This window comes from Micromesistius poutassou (assembly GCF_964030765.1).
Source record: "Micromesistius poutassou genome assembly, chromosome: 21".
Classification (NCBI taxonomy): domain Eukaryota; kingdom Metazoa; phylum Chordata; class Actinopteri; order Gadiformes; family Gadidae; genus Micromesistius; species Micromesistius poutassou.
Window position 1 is genome coordinate 3,116,738 of NC_140291.1, and position 14,077 is coordinate 3,130,814.

The window sequence follows — 14,077 nt, forward strand, 5'->3', positions numbered from 1 at the left end:
ATATCTGGCAGCGGTGGGATTTGAACCCACGCCTCCGAAGAGACTGGAGCCTTAATCCAGCGCCTTAGACCGCTCGGCCACGCTACCGGATGACATCTAACTATTAATTTATGGTCCTATGAAAAATGGTAAAATATATGAATTACACTACTTTAACTCTGCTTTTCATTCTACCTACGGTCATTGCACTTTTTTCTATTTTAAAATAGTAAGTTCTTAGGCACGACACTTCTTACAACATTGACTAATAAAAGCTGAAAAAACTTTATTTAACAAATAAATGTCCAATTATCCCAATCACATGCATCCATGCAAAACATTATTTGACAAAACGTTAGCTGTTTTAAGTGCCATGTAGACAATTATTTATGGTTCTCCATTCTTGCATTGAAAACATTTGAGGAACCAGATGTCGCTATACATACATTCTCCGGTCAAAATCAGGCACGTTTTTTATGATGTATTGAGAAAAACACAGATCAGAAAATGGTGTCAGTCTGAGAAAATAAAATGCAAAATCCTATTACAAAAAAACACTGTAAACATTGTAACCATGTCAGTTGACTCTTCATTTCCCCTTTGTGTTAATTTTTTGTTTAAAAAAAAAAATGCTTCATCAAATGAGATGTCCGCCTTCTCCCTACTCCTCCTCCTCCTCCTCTTCCTCCTCCATCAGTGCCCACGCTTCTTCTGCCTTCATGTAATACTGGTTGGCCAGCCGCCCTTTCATCGCCTCCATGGCCGCCTCTGCAGCCTCCGTAAACAGATCGCCTGTTGGAACGAGGAAGGGAGAGGACGAACATCCAATTCATGTCATTGATGAAAACCACTTAAACATTATCGGACAAACAAACCCAATTATTCTGCTTTACGCCGTGTGTGTTTGACCTGAAAACGCATTGGAACTTTTGTTCCAATGCGGCTGCAGTGAAAATGTTACACTAATATTTCAAAAAATCTAAATCAGCCCATTCAGATGGAGGCGCAGTCAACTCTGAACAGTGTTTCTACTAGCCTGTTCACTCAGTGATAGTGGTTGGATCAGGATGGCTTTACGATTCCAGCCAAATTACACTCAAAGGACAGCCCTTAAATCTTACTACAGCACCATTAACAATAATTATGATTGCATTGCATCAATCCAACCAACCATCCATCCATCCATTCACAATTATTCTGGAGTCTAAAAATGCACCCGTGCTCACCTGCTTTTTGGGGGTCTGCGGTGAGGTTGAAGCCCCCCTCTTGGTACATCTCGGCTTCCCTGGCGAGCACCATGAAGCGCGGGTCGTCCTGGAGCCCATCAAAGTCCCCCCCCTCGTCCTCCTCACACATGTCCAGGGCGCTGGCGTACCAGAAAACAGCCTCCGCCCAGTCCTGCTTCCTGAGGAATTGCAAAAAAAGGGGTAATTGTGTGTTCGATTACTGAAAAGGTTGACCCAAGCGTCCAAAGATTGGGAAATATCCTGCAGGGGGCAGCATTTTCATTTATGATCCTGCATGCTGGGATTTTTTTACTTTGGGAATTGAGCTGGGTGGGGGAACTGAATGCCGAATGCTGCGTTCACACAGCTAGTGTTTAGAACAACGATGGAACCAATAAAGTTAGATAAGGTATAAAAAAAAAAAACATATTTGAATCTTCATTTCCCCGTCTACATAGACTCACTGGGCGATATCCCGGTATCCCGGTCTAGCTGACCCCCCCACTCACCTGTCGGCTGACAGGTTGTGGCCGGTGTCGAACGCCCTGGCCACCATGATCATACAGTGTCGGTCCCCAGCCTTGGCCGCCTGGATCAGGTATTTGAAGCCCTTCATCTTGTTCCCTGCGTTGTCCTGCGTCAAAGTATTTCGAAAAGGAAGGAACACAGTACAGGAGTTGTACCATCATCCTAATAGGTTAACCCGCACTATTTACGATTTCTTTTCTATTTTAATCTAGTATTACTATCCTGTACTTTCTGCCTAGACCCCCCCCACATTTCCCCCCATCCTAGTCCATCAACAATCCAAAAACAGTTCGATCTGGTAGGGGTGGGATTCGAGAAACCAGACCCACACCTCCAGCTCGACGTCCGTCAGGATGTGGTGGGGCAGCCCCATGTAGCACTGTCCCATGGCCACGATGGCCTGCAGCTCCCCGCACATGGAGGCCCGCTCCAGGTGGTACAGCGCCGAGTCCTTGTCCCAGGGCTCGTCCTTCTCACAGAAGCGGCCCGACTCGTGATAGTGAACCATGGCCAGATGGACCTGGATGACAGCAGGGGGAAAACGACTAAAGGAATGAAAATAATTGTTTTTATATTTCAGAAGAAGAAGAACTTCCCCCAACTTCTACCTCGTCTGAATTCACTGCAAGTCGTTTGCTGCTAAATGTTCAACGTGGACCCAACTCAATTCTCCCCATCGTCACCACACGTACCTTTCCCAGGACAGACTGTCCAATCTTCCTCTCCAACAGGGCAGAGTTGAGCCTCTCCATCTCGACAGCCACGCACGACGAACGGTGGATATGAGCTCTAGCAGTATGGTAGAAGCTCCACTTCTCTTCGGTCAGCTGGACACACGCACACACACACACACACACACACACACACACACACACACACACACACACACACACACACACACACACACACACACACACACACACACACACACACACACACACACACACACACACACACACACACACACAAAATCTGTCAACATATTTATCAAACTGATCCCAAAGAAGGGGTCCATTTTCAAACACACGAAGCAGATGCACACTTCAAATCAATCTCAGGAATGTCCTCATCCACGGACATTGTCTGTGGATCTAATTAAAGATGTCCGTCATCTGATCTGGAAGAGGACATTCCTGTTGGTCACTCAAGCGATAAGCAAGCAGGTGAATGAAGGAAATGCAGCAGAGGGGAAGAATGAGTGATATCAGCAAGGAGATAGCACTCAGGACAGGACAGGGGAAGTCATTCAGAGGTAGATGGGTTTTTCCCCCGCAGACCGCTTTCTTTGCCTCAAATATAATTTTTTCTGACTGTTACCGGCTGTTTTTGATGGTCAGTAGAGTCCTACTTTATACTGTGTGTGTGTGTGTGTGTGTGTGTGTGTGTGTGTGTGTGTGTGTGTGTGTGTGTGTGTGTGTGTGTGTGTGTGTGTGTATACAGTGTGACATGCATAGTGCCTCACATTTTACGCCAGCATTGACCCTCTAGGTCATTAAACCAAGATCAATGACGACAGATAGACAAGCTGCTACTATAAGAGACATACTGTGGCTGCACCTCAACGCAATGCTGACGGCCCGTCTTAAAGGGCCATGCATGCAGATAGTCACCGATTCCATCTGTGGCGTGCCCACGCATACGTTTGCAGAGAGTCTGTTGGAAGCTACCATCTTCCTCTAGTTAGGGTTAGAAAAGGGAGGAAAAAAAAAGTGAAGGAGCGATTCAGATCTAAATTAAAATTAAAAACGAAGAGGAGGACACTGGCTGCAAGACCTAGTAAGTGAGGGGACAAGAGAGGATTCTGGGTAAAACAACACGAAGCACAGGAGGGTGGGTGAGGAGGTTGGGGGGGAAGAGGGTGACCCAGGGTGATAGGGTGATGGGGTGACCCAGGGTGACCCAGGGTGATGGGGACCCAGTGCATAAACGGCGGGGATTATGATTAGGTTGGTTGATCATGAGGTCGGTGGGGGTTGTCTGACACACACACGGTGGTGGTTGTTTTTGTTTTAGTTTTGTTTGTTTACCCGTCTGACACTGTCCTCATCCGACTCGGAATAGTGTCGCTGGAGGCGCTGATTGGCCTACGTACAACATGCATTACCACAGAAGAAGAAGAAGAAGAAGATATAAAACTGACACTCTCTTATGTGCTCATCAAAAACAAACCTTGAACAAACCATGAACTAAGGTGGCTGAAAAAGAAAGGGTCAAGTTAAACATTTGAAACACAACAGACAAACTTAATACTAAGCAAATACCTGAAAAAAAGGTAAGCACATTTTCCATTTTCGGTTTAGAAATAACTTGTACACAACGATATCGTCAAAAATAACAATAAATATCGCAGTATAGGAATCACATCGATCAGGATCACTGAAGTTGCGAACCGACGTAAATACGTGAAAAACTTAGAATTCTTCATTCTTTGAAGTCAAGGGAAGTGGAACGGAACAGAGGAGGCGGACGTGGTGCTGCATTACCCCGTCTACGTGGTCCGAGTGATCCCCGTCACTCCTCCTCTCGCTAGGGTAACCGCTGTCTCCACCGCTCTCCGACCCCTACGGACAGCAGCGGGCAAACCACAAGGAGGTCACCGTAAAATGTTAAAAGGGGATCTGGCACGCTGGGAATTGTTATAGTGCTGCAAGAGTGCTGCTTAATACCTTTGTGGTGAAAAAAAAAAATCATGGCCTGCCACATTGTTTCCGTTCCCCGCAAAACAATTATCGTGGAAGTTGGATCAAATTTTTTTTTTGGGGGGGGGGTGGGAAACGGAGTAGGTGTTGCAGAACGTGATTTGTTCGTAACGCGCACATGAAGCGGTTCTCCCTTATGTTACAAATTAGCCGAGTGCGGTGGTTTCCCTTTCGTCCTGCGACAGCAGAACCCCCGCTACATACTTTTGTTCCACAAAGTTTAACCGTGTTCACCTGGTTATCATTTGCGTTGCTGTTGCCGTATCTCTCTTGATCCTCGTTGCTGTTGTAGGACATGCTTGTGAATACTGGAATAAAAAAAAAAAAAAAAAACGACACATCAGCGATCTCACAGTGAGTCACAGTGCACACGCTCACAGTGAGGGGGGGGAGTGGGCGTGCACGTGCGACTGAGTAAGTGGATGGGCGGTTGAGTGAGCGTGCGTGTGTTTGCACATGTGTGAGTGAGTGAGTGAGTGAGTGAGTGAGTGAGTGAGTAAGTGAGTGAGTGTGCATGCATGCACATGAGTGTGTGAGTGAGTGAGTGAGTGTGTCAGTGAGTGAGTGAGTGCGTCAGTGTGTGAGTGAGTGAGTGAGTGAGTGAGTGAGTGTGCATGCGTGCACATGAGTGAGTGTCAGTGTGTGAGTGAGTGCGTGCGTGAGTGCGTGCGTGCGTGCGTGCGTGCGTGCGTGCGTGCGTGCGTGCGCGCACATGAGTGAGTGGCAGTGTGTGTGTGTGTGTGCGTGCGTGAGTGAGTGCGTCAGTGCGTGCGTGCGTGCGTGCGTGCGTGCGTGCGCGCACATGAGTGAGCGGCAGTGTGTGTGTGTGTGTGCGTGCGTACCGCCGGGGGACCTGCCCAGGGAGCTGGGGATGGCCATGGGGGAGCAGGGCAGCACGTGAGGCGAGCAGGGCACCGAGTCGCCGCCGTCGCTCATGTTGTCGTCGGCGGACGAGGTCTCCGACAGGCGGGAGAGCAGCGGGGGGCCGCGGCACCCTGAGAAGGTGCGGACGCGGGGGGAGCCACAGTGCTCCTCGCAGCCCCTCAGCACCGTCTCTGCGGACCGCTGATTTAAAGGATGGGGAGAAAAGTCAGGTCAAAGGGAGCTATAAAGCTTTACTTTTCCTGTTGTGTGACATACTGTATATAGCTGTAAAGTGTATTCTTTGTTATGAATGAAAGCAGAAAAATCATGAATTAAGTTTAAAAATAAAGAAAAATAAGAGGATTTTTTTTTGTTTGAGAATGTCTATGGGACGCATTTCTATTTATATTTGTACTATTTGAAAATATACACTCAAGTTTGACTTTGAGATTTTTTTCTAAGCCAGTTTATAATATACGGTGACTCTGAATAAGACAGCTGGTCTGGAATCTGTCGTTGATAATTACTCAGCCCTCCTCACAGGCAGACAGAATAGCTTCCAACTTGCCACAGAAAACCAAAAGGGGCACAGAAAAACACAAGACTATTGAGTCACCAGGTCAATTCAATCCATAACATAATAAAGAAAATGAAAAACCACTCAAACTAAATTCAATTTCCAACTGGACATCATGAGTCAGTACGTCCATCACAGAAAGGAGGCTAATCATTTCCCTCTCACAAGTAATTTGTTGGTGCCGTCCAGCTGGGCCTTCTCGGGCGAGGAGTGATCGAAAGGAGTCAGGCCCATGCTCTTGCAGATCTTGTTACACAGGTGAGAGTGGAAGAACAGCGCCATGCCGCGCACACCTGCAACACACACACACACACACACACACACACACACACACACACACACACACACACACACACACACACACACACACACACACAGCTAATTCATTTATTTGGAATGACCAATACTTACAACGACACAGCATTCCAAATATTAATAAAGAGCCCATTTATGTCTCGCACAGCAACACAAACACTGTGCAGGTATTTACAGCCAAGCAAATGAGTAAATAAATACAACGCTATCAGGGGTAAAGATGGCGTCGCCTTCTCCATACATGCAGACTGCCTATGCTTGCTGACACAGAGTAGTATTTGGCTATTTGCTTAGATTTATTTTTATCTAATCCAGCGACTTGCAATCCTCTAACACAGAGTCTATGAACGTGTCCAAGGCTACCATAAATAAGTACAACCAGTTTTGTGTTATAACCACCTACTGAAAGAGCATGAATTAATGGCTGGTATTTTAACATTTTGTCAGAGAAACACAGGTCATACATGTCAAAGCAACAACCCACTTCCAGAATCACAATCATTTTTAAAAGATCATCAACAACAACAATGTCAGGGGTGTTTGGAGAGTCTCTAAGAACACTTTCTAGCAAGTTGTCATCCAAGTGTGTGAACCAGTTCAATTGTATTTTTTTGTTTGTGTGTATTACACTTTGTCCATGTATTCTGCGTAGTTCGTTTGCTGTAATATCGACAATGCGATCGTGTCGGGCAATGTAGAGTGCTTTACATGCTGGGCAACCGTTCATTATGTGCGCGGTTGATTCTATTGTGCTATCATTGTGTAGTAGACAAAATGGTTCATGACGTTGTGGATACCACAGAGAGAGGTTATACTGAGTGGGGAGTGCTTGCAGCCTAGCTTTAATCACAAATTGTTGAATGCCTGCGTTAACAGATGGGTTATGTAGTGCTGAATGTGAAACTGTCCGGTCACACACACTGTCCAGTAACACACACACACACACACACACACACACACACACACACACACACACACACACACACACACACACACACACACACACACACACACACACTTGAATTCATTAATTTGCTTATAACCAACTGCGAGGACGCCTGGAACATCAAAGGGTCAGCGTACCCAGATTTCCATCTCCAAAGTCGTCGCCCTTCTCTGTGTGGATCTGGGGGTCCGTGTAGAGGTCCCCCACCCCCTGGATGTCCACGACAATCAGCTGGTGGCCCGAGCGCTCGAATGTGAAGTGGCTGAAGGCCTGTCGCACGGCGGTCAAGAGGGATAGGGAATCAAGTGGAGGAAGAGAGAGGGAGATAACTGAGAAACGGAAAGACAGACAGATGGCACATGGCAGAGACCGATGCATGAATTCAACACACTTTTATGGACAGGATCGGCATTCGACACTTTTTGAGTGCCGATGCAAAGTTGTATTGCAATTCTGTACATATTACGATTCTTTAAATATCATAGTTACATATTGACGCAAATTGACTATAGAATGCACTATTATCTGTACTCTGTTCTCTACTATGCTCTGTAGGATGTAACCTACAGAGTAGAGGGGTTTACAGAGAACTCTGTTTTCTAGTACACTGTAACCACACTGTAAACTCAACCTACGAGTACATAACCTACTGTGTGAGGGGTTTGGTTTATGGGAGAGAGTGCATGGATAGGGAAGTGGGCCGTACCTGGGGCGTGAGGCGTATGTTGTCGTCCCTGACGAAGCCTGAGTTGGAGTTGTACTTGATGTACTTGCCCTCTATGTAGTGCTCCAGGTGGAAGACGGGCTTGCCGGGCCGGCTGGTCATCTCCACCACGCACATCTGCATGATGTCCACCTGCACACGCAGTGGGTTGGGTTTGAATGGAGAACCCAACACCCTCATTTCAGCTAGTACCTCGTCCGTTACCAAAATGAAAAAGGCTTTTTTTCTACGTTTTTTAATACTTTGTCGAGATTTTGTCCGAGAGAACCAGGATCAATCCATAGCGCTATGCATAATTTTTCATCTAAAATACGTTTTTTTTTCGTTTTCAATTCTTGACGGTGGTTAGGTCAAACGAAAAACTAAAAACCTCTGTGATCACCAAACAAAAGAACAACGAGTTCTCCATTCCGTTCATACTGTAAATATAAACATAATGTGTCTCGGTAACAAAATCACATGACTTGTTTTTCAAAAGCTTATCAGGAGAACATTTTTGCTTCAGTTCCCTCCACACACACACACACACACACACACACACACACACACACACACACACACACACACACACACACACACACACACACACACACACACACACACACACACACACACACACACCTGTTTGGGCGGGCGGTGGCGGTTGTACTCCTCGCCCCACAGCTTGGCCTCGTTCTGCAGCCGCACGTCCTCAAAGTACACGTCCCGCTCCACCGGCTGCATGTAGCTCTTGGCCACGTAGTTGGCGGCCGACTTCCAGTTGTTTCTGTGGGAGAAGTTGGACAGCTTCTTCCTGGGGGGGGGGGGGGGGCGGGCGAGAGAGAGAGAGACCATTGGAGACAAGGGAGTCGCGTTTCTGCAAAGATCGCAAAGTGACTGCGATACAATTTAAATACAAATGCACTACGGGATGTCTCTTTGTGGATTTGCGTGTGTGCAGGTAATGTAGGATGTGTTCTGCATAACAATGTTCTTTGTAGGGTACACCGCACGCATAGAGCATTCATTATAGAAAGAACACAAGATGAATTTCCGCTCTGGAGGGCAGTAAAAATCGAACCAAATCAAAATACGAATTCAGTGGCGTGACAGAGTAGTATAGCGGAACCGCACAACACCCCGAAGGTCCTGGGTTTGATTCCCGACGATGCCTTGCCCTCCCCTGCTCCTTGGAGATATGTACCTGTATTCACTGTATGTGTGGAAATCTTATGCAATGGCAAAATAGTACTAGCTTAGGCAGCCTGAGTGTGTTATTGTTGTGATGGCGTCGCTGTGGAAAATGTGAGCTCACACGAATGCAGAGCAAATAAGGCAAAAGCCTCCTTTCTCTTGTGAGACCCCACGTGTTCAGACTTGCCAGTCAGGAAGAGTTACTTGCTCTGGTTTTGGAAAGGATGTTTTTCCAGTGGGCTACTGCCGACGGCACGCATCCAAGTGGTGTACATATCTTTTATTTCACCCCATAGAATAGACCTCATTCCTGGAACGTAATCCCATGTTTTGTTACCGATGTCACATGAAACCACTGAACAAAAACCCAATCAATCAACATGCTCTTTATATCCATGGAAGGCAAACCCCAACATGAATTGGCACAGATTCGCTGAGAATTTCTTTGCCATAAAGTTTGACTGCTCTCAGTGGACTGCATAATGGGATGTGTGGAATTCGGACCTCACTGACTGATGAAGTGCTCTCTCTCTGTGGGGAAGATGATACGGAGGATACGGACGCCCCGTCTCTAGGCTCTACTCACGTCCTGAAGCATTCTCTCATGGCACCGCGTCCGAAGGGCTGGGGGAAAAGAGACACACTTTTGTTGTGAGCTGTGTGTAACCAGAGAGTTACCTTACCTTAAGTTACCTTTGTTCTTTGTTTTTTTGTTTGGGCATACCTGAGCCGCCATTTTGATATGGACTTCGTCCTGGGCCCATTCCCCTGTGACAGCGTTGTACCTACAGAGAAAATGGAGTATGTTTGAAATGGAGTGAAATATAAACACAGACTATACAATAATATAACGATGTATCGATGTTGTGCTTCATTTGTGCTGTTATGGGTTGAAGCGTTGCCCTTTGCACTCTTGTGGGGACCAGCGGTTATGTTTGAGGACACATTATTATAACTCCTTATCATGTGTTTTACAGATAATAGTGTGTGTGTGTGTGTGTGTGTGTGTGTGTGTTTCCTTTCCATCTGAAATAACAAAAGACGGGATAACAGCAGAGTGTGTGTGTGCGTGTGTGTGTGTGTGTGTGTGTGTGTGTGTGTGTGTGTGTGTGTGTGTGTGTGTGTGTGTGTGTGTGTGTGTGTGTGGTAAACTATAGGGTCAGTGTGGCTTTTTGACTTGGCAGGCTTACAGTACAGTTAATGAATAGTGTATTTGAGCAGCAGAAGAGGTAGGTGTTCCAAGTCAAAGATGTGTTTCTTCCAGATATTTTAGGACCTTTTGCAACACCATCAAGTCATATACTAAAATTACAACAAAAAAAAAAATCGATTTGTTCTCGCATTCTGGTAAGACACTATGTCCCCCATGCTGGCCGTCGTACCACAGAGTGGACATAAGAGGAGTGGGGTTACAACCAGAGATAAAATTAGCGCATGAGAAGTGGACACGTGGAACAGATCGCTACTCCAGACCTTCTCCCCTTCCCTTCCCTCCCCTCCTCTCCGCTCCCCCCCCCAATCCCTCCCCATTCCTCCCCTTGCCTACCCTCCCCTCCACCATCCCCCATGTTCTCTTGGAAAGGTGGTCAAGTGCAAAGTTGTTATTCAACATCCCTGGCTGAAGGAGGGGTGAGGGGGGGGCTAACACGCCAAAAGGGCCTGCTCCATTTCACCCCTGTTCCGACTCGAACTCAGCCACACAAGGCTCTGTTTTTCTTTCTGAGTCTTAGTGTGTGTGTGTGTGTGTGTGTGTGTGTGTGTGTGTGTGTGTGTGTGTGTGTGTGTGTGTGTGTGTGTGTGTGTGTGTGTGTGTGTGTGTGTGTGTGTGTGTGTGTGTGTGTGTGAAGTTACTCTGGGGTTGGATTTCGGCTCTCATGCTAATGGCAAGAAGAATTAAAAACCTTGGGAAAGACTGGTGGGAAAGATAGATAAACGTGTCAGTGTGTTGCGGACCTACAGCTGGTACTGTCGGTGGAAAAAGGGCCACTAGTGTCAGGAGATTAGTGGTGGCGTTTTGTCAACAGTACAGTACACATACCTGACCTAGATACCAGCTAATACCATAACACGAGAGGATTGAATTACAATATCACTTGAGCAAATAAATGTCAACAAATAATCATTTAATAATTAAAAACATTGAATAAAAAATTAAATTAAATTTCAATTTTCAAAATTCCAAAATTCCAAAAAAGGTTTTCAAAGTAAAATACTTTCCACGCGTTTGAATTAGCCACACATTGGGCGTTTACATTTCTCAGCGTTTCACAGCCGCTACCAGTGGTGTTAAACCTTGACATTCAGGTGAGCGGTACCTGTAGCGCGTGCACAGCTCTGTCTTCTTCTCCTCCAGGTGGAACTCAGCCCAGGGGTCAGGCATGGCTTTGGCCTTCTCGATGGCATTTTTCCACGCCGCCTGTCATGGGGGGGGGGGGGGGGGGACGACGACGACGCACACAGCACGCCATGGTTCAATTGTTTGTCTGTCTGTCTGTCCGTCTGCCTCCGTCTGTTTACAGTTGACGGATAATGCAGATCCTCGTGTATGATCACAAGCGAGAGACCAGACTGGTCGTTGGAAACAGAAGATTATCGTCTGCTGTGATTGAAAGACACGATGATCACACAGAGTTCACAGCATGGGAAACTTGAAGGGAAAGAGAAATTATAAGGAAAGGAAGGAAAAGGATTGCATGATGCAGTTAAAGAACATGAAGAAAAGCATGCAGATTATGATGATGAATGAATGAATGATGTCATTTCAATAATGACCAGAAGCCCTAACCCTAACCCTAAGAAAGAGATAAGAAGAAAGATACTGTATATATATAGATATGGAATGATGATACTTGGCTAAAAGGAGATAATCTATTTCAATCTGAAAACTCAGAGAAGTAACAGTAGGTCGAGTGTCAGTAGTAGTAGTGAATCACCCAGGCCAGTAATTCTAGCCTGATGCACTTTAAAGTGTGCAAAACTGCCCTGGCTATTTAAACCTGTTTGGAACTTATACGTGTTTATATTTAAAATATAATATTTTATTGTAAATATCCATTCATGGTTTTCTTACAGAATCCAAATGAAGATGAGCCAAATCCAGTTCCATGTAAAGACTAGTCCACTTCCCGTTTCATTATCTGACTGCTACTCTGAATAACCCCGTAGCCTGTGAAATGTCGCTGAGGCCCTTGAAAACGGGGTCTTTCAACTCATAACATCTTATGTAATTCCACCATTTTGGATCCTAGAATAGAACATACATACCATTAGGAGGTATTTGTAACATAGTGGGACACGTAACCTTTTGACAGACATCCATAAACACTGACAGTGTTTTTATGGAGGGAAAAACACTGTCCACAGTTAGAGATGGTACAGGAGAGAAACAGAATGAACGGGTGACCCGGTCATGATAGATTAAACATTCACCGGGAGGAAGATCACGGGAGTAGACGGCACGCCCAGGGGAAAATAAATAAAGACATGCCCACGCAGTGAAGGAACACAGGTAGACGTTAATGGGGGGAAATCGTGTCAGGACCAGGGGAGGTAAAGGAAGAGGTGGCTAGAGAGGGAGAGAGGGGTTATCACCGATGCATGGAAGGAAGGAAAGGAAGGAAACATTTGGTTGTTTGGTTGTCCGGTAACATACCCTTGCATGCTCAGAAACAGCCGTGTCTGATTGGGGCTGAGACACCGACACTGGCTCGGTCTCACTCTACGTAGAAAGGTGAAGGAATATTAAAAAGGTTAGGTATAATTATAGGCAGTCATAGGAATTGAGAAACACTCTCATAGACATAGTGACACGAGGGGGTGAATTGTTGATCTTTCTGCCTGACAACATGAACCTGAGGCATGGATCCTGGACTACTGCAACTCGCTCCTAGCTGGACTCCCGGTCTCTGCTATTAAACCTTTGCAAGCGTATCCAGAACGCGGCAGCGCGCCTCGTGTTCAACCTACCTAAATTCTCCCATGTGGCTCCCCTCTTCCGCCACCTCCACTGGCCGCATCAGATTCAAGATGATGGTACTGGCATACAAGGTGGTCGACGGAACTGCCCCTGCCTACCTCCAAGCCTTGGTCAAACCACACACCCCAGCTCGATCCCTCCGCTCAACTACCTCAGCTGGACGTCTGGTACCGCCATCACTAAGAGCAACCAAAGGTCGATCAGCTAAATCACAACTCTTCTCTATCTTGGGACCACAGTGGTGGAACGAGCTCCCTGCTGATGGACCGCAGAGTCGCTCACCGGCTTCCGCAAACGACTCAAAACCCACCTGTTCAGAGTTCACCGAGACTCTACATAGCCATTCAGTCCCTTATTTGTCTGTTGCACTATTGTTTGTTGTACGTCCTGGCACTTAATGAACGCACTTAATGCAGGTTGTATTCATTCATTGTACTTAATTGTGTAGCATGTACTTAATTGTGTTGTGCATGCATGTTGTGTAGCATGTACTTAATTGTGTAGCATCTGCAGTAGCTGGCTATCACCGCTGTACACGGGGAATGGGGTTAGCCTGGCGATTGTTAGTACTTGCACTTGGTTCTATGAACATCTTTACTGTACCGACGGCGATATATTGTTTCACTTCTTGTGACAAATGTACTTATTGTAAGTCGCTTTGGATAAAAGCGTCTGCTAAATGCCCTAAATGTAAATGTAACGTAAATGGATGCACCAGCACACATTCAATGTCCAGATCAGGGTTGGTCGAACAGAACCAAAACTGAGAAGTGTCCATAACAATACCTAAATGACACTATGGGTGTCAGGTTAATATCAAAACACCTGAAAATTGTGATTCTAATATTGTATATTTTTTATATATGTATATTTATGTATATATGCATTTTTTTTTTCAGGACTGTCCAACTCACGGCTACAAAATAGCTGTTGATGCATTGATGTCATCACCATAGCGTACGATTAGGCTATAATGAATCAGAATGCATATATCTTGGCTACAGCTTACGAACGGCTAACTCACAAACACTGTGTCTCTATTTGAATAAAGACACTAATGCCAGTGAATT

General features: G+C 45.9%; 1 protein-coding gene and 1 non-coding gene across 4 annotated transcripts in view; both read right to left on the reverse strand.

Annotated features, from left to right (window-relative positions):
* Positions 1 to 5: 5 nt before the first annotated feature.
* AC3HAE_037102 (transfer RNA leucine (anticodon AAG)) lies at positions 6 to 87 on the reverse strand. Its single transcript has one exon. It is a non-coding gene; the product is annotated as a tRNA-Leu (tRNA).
* Positions 88 to 240: 153 nt separating this feature from the next.
* The window catches only part of eef2k (eukaryotic elongation factor 2 kinase), a 14,892-nt gene continuing 1,055 nt past the window's right edge, over positions 241 to 14,077 (reverse strand). The window contains exons 3-19 of one of the 3 annotated variants that reach the window (XM_084485382.1): positions 12,684 to 12,749; positions 11,347 to 11,447; positions 9,756 to 9,816; positions 9,618 to 9,655; positions 8,480 to 8,651; positions 7,841 to 7,990; positions 7,272 to 7,404; positions 6,039 to 6,166; positions 5,275 to 5,497; positions 4,667 to 4,740; positions 4,217 to 4,294; positions 3,344 to 3,409; positions 2,426 to 2,560; positions 2,065 to 2,253; positions 1,715 to 1,839; positions 1,206 to 1,384; positions 241 to 771 (exon numbers count right to left, since the gene is read on the reverse strand). In XM_084485382.1, the coding sequence (XP_084341508.1) occupies positions 641 to 771; positions 1,206 to 1,384; positions 1,715 to 1,839; positions 2,065 to 2,253; positions 2,426 to 2,560; positions 3,344 to 3,409; positions 4,217 to 4,294; positions 4,667 to 4,740; positions 5,275 to 5,497; positions 6,039 to 6,166; positions 7,272 to 7,404; positions 7,841 to 7,990; positions 8,480 to 8,651; positions 9,618 to 9,655; positions 9,756 to 9,816; positions 11,347 to 11,447; positions 12,684 to 12,749 (2,049 nt within the window). In that variant the 3' untranslated portion in view covers positions 241 to 640. Of the gene's footprint in view, positions 772 to 1,205; positions 1,385 to 1,714; positions 1,840 to 2,064; positions 2,254 to 2,425; positions 2,561 to 3,343; positions 3,410 to 3,760; positions 3,818 to 4,216; positions 4,295 to 4,666; positions 4,741 to 5,274; positions 5,498 to 6,038; positions 6,167 to 7,271; positions 7,405 to 7,840; positions 7,991 to 8,479; positions 8,652 to 9,617; positions 9,656 to 9,755; positions 9,817 to 11,346; positions 11,448 to 12,683; positions 12,750 to 14,077 lie in introns of all 3 variants that reach the window. The other 2 variants (XM_084485383.1, XM_084485384.1) reach the window with 2 other exon arrangements.